This window comes from Mobula birostris, chromosome 15 (assembly GCF_030028105.1).
Source record: "Mobula birostris isolate sMobBir1 chromosome 15, sMobBir1.hap1, whole genome shotgun sequence".
NCBI lineage: Eukaryota > Metazoa > Chordata > Chondrichthyes > Myliobatiformes > Myliobatidae > Mobula > Mobula birostris.
Genome location: NC_092384.1, coordinates 18,902,031 through 18,921,250, shown reverse-complemented (window position 1 = coordinate 18,921,250; position 19,220 = coordinate 18,902,031). Strand labels below are relative to the sequence as shown.

Below are 19,220 nucleotides of genomic sequence, written 5' to 3'. Positions count from 1 at the left end.
GTGTATTCTACCTCAGGTCAGAATAGGCTGGGAACAGTTCCACCGGGAACTGTTCTGGCCCCCTCCCCCCCGCTCTTTGTGATTTTGGTATATCATTTGGATGAGGGTAGAAGGATGGGTTAGTAAGTTTGCAGATGATAGGAAGGTTGGTGGTATTGTGAATGGTGTAGAACATGGGTTTGCAACCTGGGGTCCATGGACCCCTTGTTTAATGGTCTTGTTCCATGGCATATAAAAAAAAATCAGGAACGCCTGATTTAGAAGGTTTCATAGGTTAACACGGGGCATTGATAGGATGCAGAGCTGGGTGAGGACTGGCAGAAGGTATTCAGTCCAGAACAATATGAAGTGGTACGCTTTGGAAGATCAAAGTTGAAGGCAACGTACAGGATTCTTAGCAGTGTGGTTAAACAGAGGTACCCTGGGGTCTACATCCACAGATCCTTCAACGTTGCTGAACACATTGAGAGGCTGGTTAAGAAGGTGCATGGTGTGTTGGCCTTCATTAGTCAGGGGATTGTGTTCAGGAGACAAGAGCTAATACTGCAGATCTCTGGTTAGCCCACTTGTGGTGTATGGTGTTCAGTTCTGGTAGCCTCACAGCAAGAATGTGGGAACTTTGGAGAGGTGCAGAGGAGACTTACCAAGAAGCTGTCTGGGTTGGAGAGAATGTCTTTTGAGGGCAGGTGAGTAAGTTTGGACTATTTGGAATGAGTGTGGATGAGAGGTGACATTATAGAGGTGTCTAAGATAAGAAGCATAGGTAGAGTGGACAGCCAGACTCTTTCCTAGGGCTGAAATGGCTCGTACAAGGTGGCATAATTTTAAGCTGATTAGAGAAAATTATAGGGGGATATCAGAGGTAAGTTTTTTTGCATGGAGTGGTGGGTGCATGGAATGTGCTACCAATGAGAGTGGTGGGGGCAGATACATGGGCAACATTGAAGAAACTTTTAGGCACATGGCCTGTGGGTAGCGGGGTGGTTAGACTGATGTTCGAGTAGGTTGGTCTGATATACAGGAGGTACAAGGCGCTCCTTCTCTGCTCCAGCCTTCAAGTCCCTCTCGGGCAAGGTGTAGCTGCTTAGCCCCCTGTTCAGGCTCACGTGAAGCCATGGGAGCAGCTGATAGATGGTTGCAGGAGCAGTTGGTGCAGATCACAAGTCCTGGTCATGTGACCACTGATGCCAGGCAGAATATTGGTAATGGCTGGGGTCACCCATCTTGTAAAAACTCTGCCCAGAAGAAGGCAATGGCAAGCCACTTATGTAGAAGAATTTGCCAAGAACAATCATGGTTATGGAAAGATGATGATCACCACGACATACGACACAGCACAAAACGAGTACGCACACTCGTATTTGACTATGCATTGTGGCTGGAGCACAGTACTGTTATAATAATGTTCAGGAATCACTTGAGATCTGAATTGCCTTTGAGTATTTGAAGATGTGCTGGAGTGACTAATGAGATGATTTATGACTTCACTCTTATTAAAATAATATTTATAAGAAGAATGGGTCCAAGCATTTTCAATACAAGATTTATTAATACAGTGCATTCCCCTGAGCGCAGATCTGCAGTTCTCACTTGGAGCAGTTGTGCTCTGTCATTATAATCCAATTTATATGGCATTTGTGAACCTTGGAAGAAATGGTAAGTGAAGTTCACTTTTCAATTGAATTTTTTTATTAATAGGTTAATGAGAAAAATTGGAATCATTATAATCCAGATTGTGGATGTGCAAATGATGGTTATTAACAGTATAGTAGTTCACAGTGCATTGTAACCAAATGATGGTTATTAACAGAATAGTAGTTCACAGTGCATTTTTACCAAATGCATAACAACTGAAGACTTGTAGTTACATTTAAGGAAACGCTGGCATCTTTAGTTTGCTTTTCCCCCCTCATTTTAAAGTTGTGATTGGCTACTACAGAGAGAACATTGATTTTCTAATTGATTACAAAATATACCTTCTCTGAAACAAGGCAATGATTGATTTGGAATATTTGGTTTAATAGCCCATGTAGGAAGTGGAAAATTACAGCTCGTTGTCGTTCAACAGCCCACAGTGTCGATGATAAGTCAAAACAGGTTGTACTGCTGCTTTAGGTTAAATACATTAGCTGACAGTGCGTGTTGAAGAAAATGGTTGCTCGCAACTGCATCAGAGGAAAGGGTGGAAGTTAGTTATGTTGAGAGTGGTTTGAACACTCAGGTATTTAGGAGTAGTTTTTTTGCAAGCTGTCCTTTCACCCGTGGGACATCGAATAGTTCTCAGATTGATGAAATGAGTGTTCCCTTTCCACACTACCAGGCAAAGTCACGTGCTGCACTGACCTAGTGCTCTGAGACCAAGTCCATAAACACATCTCATTGCATGTTGGCAGTATATTAGAAGTCTTGTTAAAATGTTGCTGCTGCGACAGCTGGTGCTGTTCTGAACTTTGGAATTAGGAATATTATTGGGTACAGTTCAGGAAACTTTACCCCTCATTCAGCTATTCAGAGTGGAACCTGAAAATACACAACACTGAAACAGTGACAGTGTGAACACTGAAGGTAATGATTTCTCATCCAATAATTGATGAGTGCTCTTTATATAATGATATATTATCAATAAATGACATAATTTGATTAAAACCAACTTTAAAAGGATTTTAAATATGAGCAAGTGAATAAGCTGTTTTCAGAAATGTTCTGAAAGTTGAAGCTTCCAGCAACAGTATTTATATTCTTGTTTAAATCTGGCCCAGCTGTTTCATTCCTGTACTTTAATTATTTTTCACTCGTACTTAGTTGATATAAGGTGGACAGTGAAGTTCAACTTGCAAAGCTTGTGAAGCACACCCATGCTCCTGTGCATGTTGTTTCCTTAAAAACTTGTGACTGGTTTGCAGTGATTGTCTTTTACGAAGTTTTATTTATTGCATTTTTCCTCTTTGCCACTGATCTTGGTGGCTTTCCAGCTAAACAGTATTTCAATATGTAGTGCATTCCGGTTAATTGGGCAATTGGTTAATCGGGGCAGCCACACGGGACAGCTCTTAAAGAACAAAAACGAATGGAGAAAATTGCTGGATACCCTTTGTCTATTAGGCACTATGCTGCTTAATTGGGGCAGGAGTCTGTTGCTGAACCATTTCTAAATAGCATCAACTGTGTGCACTCGTGTCTGTTAGACACTACACTGCACTCAGAACAAACAGTTTTAATTAGCATCAGCTGTGTGTGTATTCAAAAAGCAGTGATTTTTGACACTGATTGTTGGCAAGAAATAAGCAGTGAGACGATTCAGAACTGTTTTGCTCACTGTGGTTTCAAGCATTCAGGCTTAAAGGCATCAGTTAGTCTTGTGAGACCATGGATCTGCACCTAGAAAGTCTTCACTCCAGGGCGCAGGCCTGGGCAAGGTTGTATGGAAGACTGGCAATTGCCCATGCTGCAAGTCTCCCCTCTCCACGACACCAGTGTTGTCCAAGGGAAGGGCATTAGGTCCCATACAGCTTGGTACCAGTGTCGTCGCAGAGCAATGTGAGATTAAGTGCCTTGCTCAAGGGCACAACACGTTCCTTCGACTGGGGCTCAAACTCATGATCTTCAGGTAGCTGGTCCAAAGCCTTAACCACTTGGCCAAGTGCCCACACATTCAGGCTTGGAGATGCCAGAAATGAGGAGGAGTGAAAATGAAACAATTTCACTACTTCAACAAGTTAGGAGCTACGAGGAAATTGAGGTATTGACAATCATCTTCAGTGTTACAGTGAAAATGAAGATTTGGAGGATGCAATTGTTGATAGCATTGTATGAAGGCAGTCCCAGGTGTCTGCATTGATTTTGTTAATTCAAAAGATACTGAATAAATTCCTCTACTGATAACAATCAAGAATTAATAGCTTTATAGTACTGTAGTAGTATTGATCATGTTCTAATTTGTTCTGTGTTTAATTTAAATGCATGATTTGTTACAGTTAGAAACCTTAGAAAAACTACAGCACAGAAACAGGCCTTTTGGCCCTTCTTGTCTGTGCCGAACTATTTTCTGCCTAGTCCCACTGACCTGCACATGGACCATATCCCTCTATACACCTCCCATCCATGTATCTGTCCAATTTATTCTTATAAGTTAAAAAAGAACCCGCATTTACCACCTCATCTGGCAGCTCATTCCATACTCTCACCACTCTCTGTGTGAAGAAGCCCCCCCTAATGTTCCCTTTAAACTTTTCCCCCCTCACCCTTAACCCATGTCCACTGGTTTCTTTCTCCCCTTGCCTCAGTGGAAAAAGCCTGCTTGCGTTCACTCTATCTATACCCATCATAATTTTATATACCTCTATCAAATCTCCCCTCATTCTTCTACGCTTCAGGGAATAAAGTCCGAACCTATTCAAACTTTCTCTGTAACTGAGTTTCTCAAGTCCCGGCAACATCATTGTAAACCTTCTCTGCACTCTTTCAACCTTATTAATATCCTTTCTGTAATTTGGTGACCAAAACTGAACACAATACTCCAGATTCGGCCTCACCAATGCCTTATACAACCTCATCATAACATTCCATCTCTTATACTCAATACTTTGATTAATAAAGGCCAATGTACCAAAAGCTCTCCTTACGACCCTATCTACCTGTGTCGCCACTCTTAGGGAATTTTGTATCTGTATTCCCAGATCCCTCTGTTCTACTGCACTCCTCAGTGCCTTGCCCCATTTACCCTGTATGTTCTACCTTGGTTTGTCCTTCCAAAGTGCAATACCTCACACTTGTCTGTATTAAACTCCATCTGCCATTTTTCAGCCCATTTTTCCAGCTGGTTCAAGTCCCTCTGCAAGCTCTGAAAACCTTCCTCACTGTCTACTACACCTCCAGTCTTTGCATCATCAGTGAATTTGCTGATGCAATTTACCACATTATCATCCAGATCATTGATATAGATGACAAATAACAATGGACCCACCACTGATCCCTGTGGCACACCACTAGTCACAGACCTCCACACTGAGAAGCAATTCTCTACTACCACTCTTTGACTTCTTCCATTGAGCCAATGTCTAATCCAATTTACCGCCTCTCCATGTATACCTAGCGACTGAATTTTCCTAACTAACCTCCCATGCGGGACCTTGTCAAAGGCCTTACTGAAGTCCATGTAGACAACATCCACTGCCTTCCCTTCATCCACTTTCCTGGTAACCTCCTCAAAAAACTCCAATAGATTGGTCAAACATGACCTACCACGCACAAAGCCATGTTGACTCTCCGTAATAAGTCCCAGTCTATCCAAATGCTTGTAGATGCTGTCTCTTAGTACTCCCTCCGATAACTTACCTACTACCAACGTTAAACTTACCGGCCTATAATTTCCCGGATTACTTTTCGATCCTTTTTAAAACAACAGAATAACATGAGCCACTCTCCAATCCTCTGGCACCTCACCTGTAGACAGCGACATTTTAAATATTTCTGCCAGGGCCCCTGCAATTTCAACACTAGTCTCCTTCAAGGTCCGAGGGAATACCCTGTCAGGTCCTGGGGATTTATCCACTTTAATTTGCCTCAAGATAGCAAGCACCTCCTCCTTTTCAATCTGTACAGTTTTCATGATCTCACTACTTGTTTCCCTTAATTCCATGGACTTCATGCCAGTTTCCTTAGTAAATACAGACGCAAAAAACCCATTTAAGATCTCCCCCATTTCTTTTGGCACCGCACATAGCCGACCACTCTGATCTTCAAGAGGACCAATTTTATCCCTTACAATCCTTTTACTCTTAATATACCTGTTAAAGCTCTTTGGATTATCCTTCACTTTGACTGCCAAGCAACCTCATGTCTTATTTTAGCCCTACTGATTTCTTTCTTAAGTATTTTCTTGCACTTTTTATACTCCTCAAGCACCTTATTTACTCCCTGTTTCCTATACATGTTGTACAACTCTCTCTTCTTCTTTATCAGAGTTGCAATATCCCTTGAGAACCAAGAAGAAGATCCTTATTCCTATTCACTTTGCCTTTAATCCTGACAGGAACATACAAGCTCTGCACTCTCAAAATTTCTCCTTTGAAGGAGAATGGCAATTTTTTTACACCTTTTTAACTCTTTCCATGAAAGACTTTGGCTAATTGGGTCATAATGTGCTGGACCAGATGTGTCCCAATTAACCAAATCCACTGTATTTAGAAAGTTTTTCAAGCAATTCTGGTATTCTACTCCATCAGTCAATTCTGTTGACAACAAGTGGATGGAATTGACAATGTGTAATATTGTGAAATGGGTGAGGACACAGCCAATCATGCAGCACAGGGACAGGCCCTTCGGCCCACTGAGTATGTCCCGACCATCAGGCACCTATCTGCACTCATTTCTACCCATCCCCCTCCCCAGATTCTGGTACTTTCCAACACACGAGTCAATTTACAGTGGGCAATAAACGCACCAACCCTTGCATTTTTGGGATGTCTGAGAAACTGGAATACAGAAAAGGAATGCACGGTCACTGAAGAATTTGCACATTCCATGCAGGCAGCGTCAAAGGCTGAGGTTGAATATGGATCACTGGAGCTAAAAGGCAGATGCTCCACTAACTGCTCCACAGGGCTGTCCATAAATGTACAACAAAGGTGGTGATTTCAGAAAATGTCCTTGCATGAAGGCAAGACTTGTTCTAAAGAAGTGAAGAAAACTACTACTTCAGAACAAGTTGTGCCTGTATCCAAGCTCCTTTAGTACAGTTACCACACTGGCATCTACCCAAATAGGTCATTACCCACAAAACGAACTGCAGAGATGACCTAAGTGTGACTTCAGGACAGCATTTGAACAGCTGTGGCTTGGAAAAGCCTTGACCAGACTAAAGTCAGCCTGTATTATGGTTGGAGTTGATATTGTACAAGGAAGATGGTTTTGTTTGTTGCTGTTGAATCACTCGAATCTCAAGACATCACAACAGGAGTCCGAATGGGAATGTCCAGTGCACATCCTCTTCATCTCCCTTCCTTCCATTATAAGAATGGAACTGAGGATGTTCACTGATTACACCGACAACAATTTTTTTCAAATTTTTTCTTATGATAGACCACTTGAAGCTGAACATAAATATAATTTCAGACTACTTGTATCATGCAGAACACCCAGTGGCACTGAAGACATTTATTTGGCTGGTCCAGCTTCCTGATGGCTCTTTGGAACTCTCTTTCTCAAAGGGCTTTGGCTGCTGACTCTTGAAATATTTTTCATACAGTCATAGATGCTCAGTAAAGAAGGGGTGAAAGATTGTTACAGTTCAACAGGGATGTAGAGTTTATTTTCCAATCAGCTCAGCTGCTGATTAGATCTACGCTTGGCTTGGCTTAAACCAGTCACCCCTACTGGGGCATAGGCAGCTCGCCAGAGTCCTCTATCCTTGGCTGCTCTTTCAACATGTCCCCAGGTGTAGCCCATTATCTTTGATCCTTCCTCTCACAGGAATGAAGTCCCCAGAGCTTCAGTTGACGTTTCTGTCGCACTTTTTTATGGGATGGGGTTGCTAGTCCCATAATCAACTCTCCTCCTTTCGCAGCTGGGCTTGGACCCATCCATGGCGGAGTTAGTTAGAATCTGTGTAATCTAAGTACACATTATTAGTCTATTCCAGCAGCATCCCTCAAACCTGAAGCTCCATTTCTAAGAGTAAGACCAGCTGGCCCACAGGAGTACCACATCTCTTTGGTCCCATTCCAACTGGCACACTGCCCTGCCTTGGATAAATGACCCCATTCCTTCTTATTGTGCAAGCATCACCACACCTCCAGCACCCACACAGCATAGCCATGACTCACTACCCTAACCAAATGTCCTTGGAGACTGGAGCACCTGGAGGAAACCCACACGGTCATGGAGAGAACGAACAAACTCCTTACAGCAGCAGGAATTGAACCCCCATGTTACAGCTGATCTGCTGAATTGCTATGCTGTTGTGCTGTATAGTATGTACCAAAAAATTAATTAAAATATTGTATGTCTCTGAATATGCCCACCTAATTAAAATGCTAATTCTTTCGTATTGTATGTCTGTTTCAGGAATGCCATTGGCTCAGGGTGTTGCTATTCTCCAGAAGCACTGTCGCATCATCAAAAACGTACAGGTTCTCTACAGCGAGCAAGTGAGTGAGACTAATCCTTTGTTCATGCCATGAAAGTTGTGTTTGCCTGTTGTCGGATTTTGTACTGCTTTAAGGTTCAGTTCAGGTAAGGGAAACAAAACCAGTCGGGCAGCGTTTGCTCTGAATATTGATTACTTGCCTGGTTCTCTGACCGCTTGTACACATTTGTTGGCCATGGAATATCAGTACACACTGCCTAATAAAAATATAGCTGGAAGCCTTTTGTACGATGTGGACCCATGTAATTAATTCTTTATTGCACTTGATCTTAAAGTGAAGATTGTTTATGTCCCTCCCATTCTAAAGTGGCTGTGGTGACGGCCTTATAAATAGCTGTGCTTGAAGGTTCTTTCGATGGACACAGGTCCAACCATTTAATGGAATGAACTGCCAGACTGATGTTTTTTTGGAAATGAATATTGAATCCTATAAGAGCGAAGGAGTTTCCCAACTTAGAAATCAGATTGGAATGCGTTAGGCAATCAGAAGAAGCTTTAATGAAGCTGCCTGCCTTCTCTCTGTGGTGGGAGGTTAAAAGAATTTAATAGTCTCCAGAATGTTCTGAATGGAATTGTTTATCAGAAGAAGGGGTAAAAAAAACTACATTTTGTATTGAAAAGACTGATATTTATAAATATTTTAGGAATTCTGTGCTTAGCAGCTAAGCAAAAGGACACTGCGTCATCAGTTATTTTGTGAGTTTTTCTCCATAAGACTCAAGTTAGAAAATGTTTAATCCTGCTGGCCAAATGCCTGGAAGGTCCTCAGTTATACTAGTCTAAAGTTTGTACTTGGTTGATCTGTTGCATGACAAACTATTTTGTTATTTCGAAACTTACTCTTCTGAGCAAGATCTCTACTTCCAAAATGAGTGGAGTGCTATATATAATTTTTTTCTTTTTTCAGCTTTCCGCATCTATTAAATGTGATTCAAACAAAAAAGTGTTACTTTTCTATTTCCCATTTTTTTGGTGACTGATGGAATATGACAACCGAACCCAATCACCCTGGACAACTGCGCCTATGCTGAAAACAGCCTTTTTAAATGTTTTTAAAGTATCATCATTTTATAGTTAAGGAAGTATCTTAAACTTACAAAAAATTTCTTTGTCCAACTTCAAAGTAAATAATTGAAAAACTAGTTGCTGAGACTTAGCAGGAGAAATGCTGACACATGTAGTTCTGTGTGTTCACAAACAGACCTAGGCTCTTGTAGAAGGAAATGGATGGGAAGGAAATTGATTGAAAAGATATATTAGAATAGATATATATATATATATATATACATACACACAATACAAATATGATACAGTAATTGGCAATCAAAACTAAATCCATATGCTGGAAATTCGAAACAAAACAGAAAAGTGTCAACTGCTCAACATGTCAGAGCATCTGTGCAAAGACTTCATGTCAGATTTTCAGTTGGACGATCCTTCATTCAACCAACATATCCATCGCATCACATAAAGGTGTTTCCATCTGTTAATCCTGTTTCTCCTTCCAACCTGATGGCAAGTCTTCTCTAGTTTTATTTAAGATATTATACAGCCCTGTGCCAGTCCTCATTTTGAATGCTGTCTGATCAGCCCTCAATGGTGGCTAATTACAGAAGAGATCCAGTAGGTATTGCAATAGATTACTTTGTGCAAAATGAGTAATATATTAGTTAAGTTCAAGCACAGTCATAGTCATACTTTATTGATCCTGGGGGAAATTGGTTTTCGTTACAGTTGCACCATAAATAATAAATAGTAATAGAACCATAATAGTTAAATAGTAATATGTAAATTATGCCAGTAAATTATGGAATAAGTCCAGGACCAGCCTATTGGCTCAGAGTTTCTTACCCTCCAAGGGAGGAGTTGTAAAGTTTGATGGCCACAGACAGGAATGACTTCCTATGACGCTCTGTGCTGCATCTCGGTGGAATGAGTCTCTGGCTGAATGTACCCCTGTGCCAACCCAGTACATTGTATAGTGGATGGGATACACTGACCAAGATGGCATGCAACTTGGACAGCATCCTCTTTTCAGACACCACCGTGAGAGAGTCCAGTTCCATCCCCACAACATCACTGGCTTTACGGATGAGTTTGTTGATTCTGTTGGTGTCTGTTACCCTCAACCTGCTGTCCCAGCACACAACAGCAAACATGATCGCACTGGCCACCACAGACTCGTAGAACATCCTCAGCATCGTCCGGCAGATGTTAAAGGACCTCAGTCTCCTCAGGAAATAGAGAAGGCTCTGAACCCTTCTTGTAGACAGCCTCAGCATTCTTTGACCAGTCCAGTTTATTGTCAATTCGTATCCCCAGGTATTTGTAATCCTCCACCATGTCCACACTGAGCCCCTGGATGGAAACAGGGGTCACCGGTACCTTAGCTCTCCTCAGGTCTACCACCAGCTCCTTAGTCTTTTTCACATTAAGCTGCAGATAATTCTGCTCACACCATGTGACAAAGTTTCCTACCGTAGCCCTGTACTCAGCCTCATCTCCCTTGCTGATGCATCTAACTATGGCCAACAATTTCCCCCGCCATCCGAAGGTAGAGCGTTCCTATGAAACGGTTCGTAAGCCGGAATGTCATAAAGCGAAGAAGCAATTACCATTTATTTATATGGGAAAATTTTGTGAGCGTTCGCAGACCCAAAAATAACCTACCAAATCATGCCAAATAACACATAAAACCTAAAATAACAGTAACATATAGCAAAAGCAGGAATGATATGATAAATACACAGCCTATATAAAGTAGAAATACTTTTCTACAATCACTACTGAACTGTTCTCCGTAGCGAAAATCTCACGCAAGTGCCGTTGGCAGAAAATCTCACACAAGCGCTGTTGGCAAAAACACGGCACAAGTGTTCTCCAGTAACCTTTAAGCTATGAAGCTGCCAAATCATACCAAATAACACGTAAAAATACACAGCCTATATAAAGTAGAAATAATGTATGTACAGTGTAGTATTATTTACTGGAATCGGGAAGACATTGAGCACACTGATGATGGTGTGTTAGGCTGAGTCGGAGTTTGGGTAGTGCAGTGGCCCCTACCCTCCATGCCGCTGAGCGATACATTGCTGCGAAGCATGCAGTGGTAGCCGGGAGGCATACAGCACATCTTTAAGAAAAAAGCTGAAACAAACATGCTAATTAATTAGGTGCCGCCCAGCATGTAATTGTCGGCCCAGATCAGTGCCGATTTCCGATTGCGTCGCCTCTGATCTGGGCTGACAATTACGTGTCGGTGGCACCTAATTAATGAGCATGTTTATTTCGGATTTTTTCTTAAAGATGTGCTGTGTGCCTCCTGGCTACCTTTGCATTCTCCGCGAATCGGTATCTGTCCGTGGCCTGGGGGTTGGGGGTGGGACACTGGGGTGTCATCTCTTCATCTGTTTCCATTAGAGCAGGCTGCTCATCTCTTCTATGTCTGCCTGCCTCGATGTCGAAGGTCGAGGTTCGTCGTCTGCTGTGGCTGATGTGGAAGGCTTGCTTGACTGCTGAGCCTCACGCATTTTTCTATCATACAGTTCTTTGTAAGGACTCAAACCATCCTGCAAATATCACCTAAACCGACGTACCCTTTCAAAATTAAAGTCGTACTTTATCATTACTCATTTGGTTTCGATTGTTATCCTCCTTTCTTCCAATTGCATCAGCTCTTCATCTGTCAGTTCTTGGTGATGGGATGCCAAAACCTCTTCAACATCATGTTCGTCAGCTTCCACAAGCCATCGCACTTTTTCCTTACTTCGTTCACTATGATCGAAATGCTTACTTATGTCTAGTTTTACGCTAAGTGTAACACCCTTACGAGCTCTTTTAGGCTTTTCCGATACCATAGAACTCATCTTGCAAACGGCTGCTCACAGGCATGTGTTAAAGCAATGCCGTTCTGAATCCGGGGGAGAGCGGCTGCCTTTTATCGCGTGCTGCTTTTTTTTCGTAACAGTGAAAGCACCTTCTGAAAGCGAAAACGGTACTAATGTAGGTTTTTCGTAACAGTGAGGTTTCGTAAAGCGAACGTCCGAAAAGCGGGGGACACCTGCACAATTCTGCATTGACCAGATCAGTGGTAGTATAGTAGTTAGCGCAATTGCCTTACAACATCAGCGATCACTGGTCGGACTTCAATTCCCACCGCTGTCTGTAAGGAGTTTGTACCTTCTCCTTGTGACTGCATAGGTTTCCTCTGGGTGCTTTGGTTTCCTCCCATGTTCTAAAGACATAGGGTTGGTCAGTTGTGGACTTGACAACACACTAATGATAGTGTCAACAACTTGTACACCAGGGTAATTTGTTGTTGTAGTGAAGCTTTCTGGTAGACTTGTGACACTGGCATCTTTGCGACAATGTGGGTGCCACGGTGGCATAGCGGTTAGTGCAATGCTGTTACTGCATGGGGATCAGATTTCAGAGCCCAATTCCAGTGCCTCCTGTAAGGAGTTTGTATGTTCTCCCTGTGACCGCATTCATTTCCTCTGGCTGCTCTGGTTTCTTCCCACAGTCCAAGGATGTACTGGTTAGTAGGTTAATTGGACCTGGAATATTCTGAACAGAAAATTTCAATAAATCTAACCTTCCTGTTGTATTTGTGACCTTTTGTTTACTCCACCATCCCTGTATTTCTTTCCAAAAAGTTCACAATTTCATGACTAGCCGCAGGATTTTGTAATGTCAGCAAATATATGCACCTATGATTGCAAGAAAAAGTTTGAATCTTTTGCAATTTCCTGATTTTCTGCATTAATTACTCATAAAATGTGGTCTGATCTTCATCTGAGTCACAATAATAAACACAATCTGCCTAAACTAGTAACATGTAAGCAATCACACTTCTTCTCGTCAATATTGAGTACACCATTTAAACAATTGCAGACTAGGTTCAAAAAAGTGTGTGAACTTGTAGGGTAATGCCCTCCACAGAAGCTATTTGGAGTCAGGTGTTCCGATCAGTGAGCTGAGATTGGAGGTGTGGGTTGTAGAGGTGCCCTGCTCTATATAAAAAAAAAGACACAGTCAGATTACTGACAGAGCCTGCTCTTCTCAAGAAAGATCTGTTTCGGTGCTCCATGCTTTGATCACAGCAACTTTCACAGGACCTATAGAAGAATTGCAGAGATGCATGAAGCTGAAAAGACTACAAATGCATTTCTGAAGATCTGAGTATTCAACAGTCCACAGTAAGAGAAATTGTCTACAAATGGAGGAAACTCAGTACTGTTGCTACTCTCCCTGGGAGTAAGCATCCTGCAAAGATCACACCAAGAGCACAACGTGCAATGCTGAAGGAGGTGAAAAGGAACCCAAAGGTAACAGCAAAAGGCCTGCAGAAATTTCTAGAACTTGCTAAAGTCTCTGTTCGTGTGCCCACAATAAGGAAAACACTAAGCAAAAATGGTGTTCATGGAAAGACACCATGGAGGAAAGCACTGTTCTCCAAACAAAGATAGCTGTACATCTCAAGTTTGCAAAAGATCACCTGGATGTTCCATGGTGCTTCTGGGACAATATTCTGTGGACAGTTGAAATAAGAGTTGAACTTTCTGGCAGAAATACACACCGCTATGTTCAGATGATAAAGGGCACTGCACACTAACACCAAAACCTCATTCTATCTGTGAAGCATGATCGAAGGAGCATCATGGTTTGGGGCTGCTTTGCTGTCTCAGAGCCTAGACAGCTTGATTATTGACGGAACAATGACTTCAAAATTGTAACAAGCCATTTTACACAAGAATGTCAGGGTAGCATTCAGTCACCTGATGCTTAATAGAATTTGGATGATGCAACAAGATGATGATTCCAAACTCGAGTAAATCAGGAACAGAATGGTTTAAAAATAAGAAAATTTGTGTTTTGGAATGGCCAAGTCAGAATCCAAACCTCAACCCAACTGAGATATGGTGGCATGACCTGAGGAGGGCTGTTCATGCAAGGGATTCCTGAAATATTGATGAACTGAAACAGTTTTGTATGAAGGAATAGTCTAAACTCCCTCCTTGCTGTTGTACAAGTCTGATCAGCAGCTGCAGGAAACGTTTGGTGGAGGTTATTGCTGCTGAAGGAGATTCTACCAGTTATTAAATACAAGGGTTCACATACTGTTTCTAGCCTGGATTGTGAATGATTAAACAACCTGTTCAATAAAGTCATGACAATACAATTGTTTGTTATAAGTTTAGGCAGATCTGTCTATTGTTAGGAAAGATGAAGATCAGACCACATTTTATGAATAATTAATGCAGAAAACCAGGTAATTGCAAAGGGTTCACAAACTTTTTCTTGCAACGATATAACCAAAGCATACACATTAAAATTGGGTTATTCTGGCAATGAATGTTTTATGAAACTATTGGCCTTCCAGATCCCCAGAGAAAATTGCCCCAATTCTCAATATCATCAATATTTTTTGTCTTGATAAATGAGCATTAAGGCATGTTCATATTCTCCACGTCCTGCCCACTCCTGTTGTGGTTGCAGTGTGTACACTTCTTAATATGCACTCCAACGTATGGGCTTTGTTTTGCATCTTCTTTCCTTTGACCTCCCACCATCACAAAAGGTGACATTAGAGTTTCCTGAAGTCCTCAGCTCTTTCTTTGGGTCATTGTCCTGGAAATCCCTCCCCAGCAGAATTAAAAGAACATGTGCCAGGGCTAGAATAATTCAGGGAAAAGATCTAACCTTTCCACATTGACATCTAGGATGTTAAAGCAACGTTGCAAACACTTTCCATGTCTGAAGGTTAATTATACCAATAGTTGTTAAATACTTGCAGTAAAGCAATTAGGTCAATAGATTTGTCTTCACATGACAATTACTCATTAGCAATCCATTCCATACAGTTGTACAAATTGCATCTGTTTGTTTCTTGTATCGTGCATGAACAGTGTATAGTGTTATCACTGTCATTTAACAGAGTGTCTCTTTCTTTCTAGTTGCCACTCAGTCATGACCTCATACTTAATCTGACTCAGGATGGAATCAAACTACTTTTCGACGCTTACAATCAGAGGCTAAAGGTCAGTGAGGCTTCAGCTTTCTTTTCACTATGTACTAAAATATTAATTCTGTCATGAAGAATTGGGAATTTTGATGTGACAGTTATATTTACTGAGATGATCAATTGCCTATGGCATAGATGTAGAAATAAAGTTTAGGAAATGAAAGGATCCAAATGCATGAAAGGAATTCATTGTTGTAAAACTTGTCATTATGAACGTAAAGTGTTGAAAGGAATTGAGTCGTAAAATGCAAGGCAGTTTAAGAAGCAGAGTTGACAGAAGTATCAGAGGTGAAATTTTTAACTTTTACAGGGCCACCATAGAGAGTGTAATTACAATGCATCATTTAAGTAGGCAACCTTTGTTATAACATATGCACATGCCACTTTTAATCTCGAAAATTCATGCCAAACAGTAATACTAATGTAGGCTTGTAGATTTAGTGTAGCAATTTAACTTGATGCAAACGATGCATTTCACTGTATATTTAAATGAAAATGTTATTATTAAAACTAATCTTTCGTTTTAATGGCTCTGGACCTCTTTGGAGTTTAGAAGGTGGGGGGGTGTGGTGGAAAGGAAATGAATGGGGGAAGAAGGGGATCTCATTGAAACCTATCAGATATTGAAAGGCGTTGATAGAGTGTACGTAGAGATAATGTTTCCATTAGTGTGAGAGTCGAGGACCAGAGGGCACAGCTTCAGAATAGAGAGGCGACCCTTTAGAACAGGGATGAGGAGGAATGTTCTCAGCTAGAGAGGGGCAAATCTGTGGAATTCATTGCCACAGACGGCTGTGGAGGCCAAGTCATTGGCATATTTAAAGTGATGGTTAAATAGGTTCTTGATTGGTAAGTGTCAAAGGTTACAGGAAGATGGCAAAAGAATGAAGTTAGGAAAGGAAAATAAATCAGCCATGATCAGATGGCAGAGCAGCCCTGATGGGCCGAATAGCCTAATTCTGCTCCTGTCTTATGATCGTTTAATTCAAGTAGAAAAAATAGCAAACTAAGATGTGTACATTCTGCTCCATAGTTGTGGTTTATCCCTAATACTGCCAACACACTAACACACTACGTTAAAGTTACATTGATGTTGCCTGGCCTGCCGAGTTCCTCCATCCTTTTGTGTTGGTTGCTCGCATTTCCAGTATCCGCAGATTTTCTCCTGTTTATAGTATGCTCAGTGTTTTATTAATAATTATTGTTGCTATTTTGTTATACTGCTGAAACTGAAAACGTTTTATTGTAATTTCAAGTGCTTGTATTATTTATCAGTTTCTCAGATTTTTGATTACAGGAGTTTATTTCCTATTGTTTTCTCCCTCTTTGCATTATTAAATTTTTCCCCTCTCAAAGGGTACAATGTTAAAATGGAAATGAGGCTAAACTGAGCTTCCCTTTGTGTTGGACGAGCACTGATTTTTTTTTAGAACAAGTTATGTTAACCAGTTAAACTGAAGCTTCTAAACTTTGTCAGAAGCTGTTGATCACACTAAACCTTTGATGGAAATTTTTAATTTGAGAATTGCAGTGCTATGTAGTCATTCAGAATGATCCAACTCCAATTATGCAAATGAAGCCATACAGTTCATTTTGTCCATGCTAGCCAAATGATAGTTCACAGATTGCTGGTGCATTTCCATTGCTCTGTTCAGTTTATGTCATGCATTAATCTATTAAATAGGAATGAAAATGGGTGTAGTCCTGTAGTCAGTGTTCAAAGAGGAAGAGATCTGCATAATTTTATCTGGATTGCTTTCTACCATGTGCTGTTAAGTATAAGATACTGTGATTTACAAATTCAATAATGCTAGTGGAAAAATGCGGGAGCTATTGATATTTGTTCTGGAGCAGAAGGGACTGGTTAAGACAGTTGGCTTGTTGTGATGGCACTTGATAACCAACACTGTAGGAACATGATCTTTGCATTTTTTTTAATTGCCTATTGGTTCACGAGATATGGAATGCTCCCCCTCGCTGCCCCAGCTGTAATAGTGGAATCATGCATTGGGGAGACACGGTACCTAGCAGTTAGTGTGATGCTTTTCCAGTGCCAGCAACCCGGGACCCGGCTTCATGTGCCACCGTCTGTGGGCAGTTTGTACACTCTCCCGGTGATTGCCTGGATTTCCTCCGGGTGCTCCTGTTTCCACCACATCCCAAAGGTATGCAGGTTAGTGGGTTAATTGGTCACCTGGGTGTAATTGTGTCAACAAAGGGCCTGTTACCATGTTGATTCTCAAAACAGAAAAATGTTAAAAGGCGCTATGTCAGGATTGAAGGTTTTCTTTCCTGAAGGACCCAAATCAACCAGTTGTTTTGATCATGAGTATCAAAACAAGTTTATGTTTCAGATATATTGTAATTAAATCATGACTAATCCCAGGTAATTGCAAGGTCTTAGCAAACTTTTTCTTGCAACTTTATGTATATAAACTTTAATTCAGTTTTTTTCTATATTTATGTATTGCAGCTGCAAAGTTAACAAATTTCACAACGTATGCTGGTGATTTTTAACCGATTCTGATTCTATCCATCCAGCTGTCATTGTATCATTGTCTTTGGTGGCAACTTACTCTAAATCTCATTTACCAAACCAACCTTAAACTGCCGCATATTTGCCCAATTGACTCCTCTCACTGCTGGATTCTTCTGAAGTGCCATTTGTTTCTCCCTTCTTTTTCTTGCCAGCATTCTAAGATTCCATTCTAGTGCTCAGCAGTACAGCCATCTAGTAATTACTTTGCCAGATGAATGAATAATGCAGAACACAGGTAATTGCAAAGTGTTCACAAACTTTTTCCTGCAACTGTGTACATATTAAATACTTAAAATAAGTAGAGCAAAATAGAAATTTAAAAAAAAATAGAGAGATGGGTTCAGTATCCATTTAGAAATTGGAAAGGAAAGATTTAAAAGGGTCTCAGTCAAGCACAGTCAAATGGAACGAGCTCAAATCAGAGGCCAGGATAGCATGGATGATTTGGACCCAAGGGCCTAATGCTGGGTTGTGTGACTCTGACTTGGGTTAGGCATAAGACATAGGAGCAGAATTAGGCTCTTTGGCTCTTTATCCCTGTCAACCCCATTCTCTTGCCTTCTCCCCATAACTTTTGACATCCTGACTAATCAAGACCCTATTAACGGCAGCTTTAAATATACTCCATGACTGGTCTCCACAGTTGCCTGTGGCAGTGAATTCCACAGATGCACCACCCTCTGGCAAAAGAAATTCCTCTTCGTGTCTGTTCAAAATGGATGTCCCTTTATTCTGAGGCTGTGCCCTCTGGTCCGAGACTCACCTACTATAGGAAACATCCTCTCCACGTTCACTATATCTAATATTCAATAGATTTCAATGAGATCTCTCCTCATTCTTCTAAACTCCAGTGAGTACTGTACAGGTCTAGAGCCATCAAATGGTTCTCATACATCTGGTCTAGGCGACTCACCTACCTTTAGACTTTTCAGCTTCCCAAGCACTTTTTCCTTCGTAATAACAACTGCACTTACTTCTGCCTCCTGACACTCGAACTTCTGGCGTGCTGGTAGTGTCTTCTCCACAGTGAAGACTGACACGAAATACTTAGTTTCATCTGCTTTTTCTTTGTTCCCCATTACTACCCCTTTAACATCATTTTGTAGTGGACTGGTGTCGACTCTTGCCTCTTTTTATTCTTTATAGATCTTAAAAAAATAAAAACTTTTGGTATCCTCTTTTATATTATTGACTAACTTGCTTTCATATTTAATCTTTACCCTTCTTATGGCTTTTTAGTTGTCCTTATTGGTTTTTAAATTCTTCTCAATCCTCTAGCTTCCTACTAATTTTTGCTAAGTTATATGCTGCTGCCTTTTTCTTTTATGCTGCCTTTGACTTCCCTTGTCAGCCACAGTTGCCTCATCCTCTCTTTAGTATATTTAGTCATCTTTGGGATATATCTACCCTGAACCTTCCGAATTGCTCCGAGAAACTCCAGCCACTGCTGTTCTGCCATCATCCCTGCTAGTGTCCGCTTCTAATCAACTTTGGCCAGTTCTTCTGTCATG

The 19,220-nt window shown here is 41.1% G+C and overlaps 1 protein-coding gene across 2 annotated transcripts in view; it reads left to right on the top strand.

The window, feature by feature from the left end:
* The window catches only part of phaf1 (phagosome assembly factor 1), a 126,142-nt gene that overhangs the window by 5,193 nt on the left and 101,729 nt on the right, over nt 1–19,220 (top strand). For both annotated transcript variants that reach the window (XM_072279396.1, XM_072279397.1), the window contains exons 2-3: nt 8,065–8,147; nt 15,103–15,186. In XM_072279396.1, the coding sequence (XP_072135497.1) occupies nt 8,065–8,147; nt 15,103–15,186 (167 nt within the window). The remainder of the gene's footprint in view (nt 1–8,064; nt 8,148–15,102; nt 15,187–19,220) is intronic.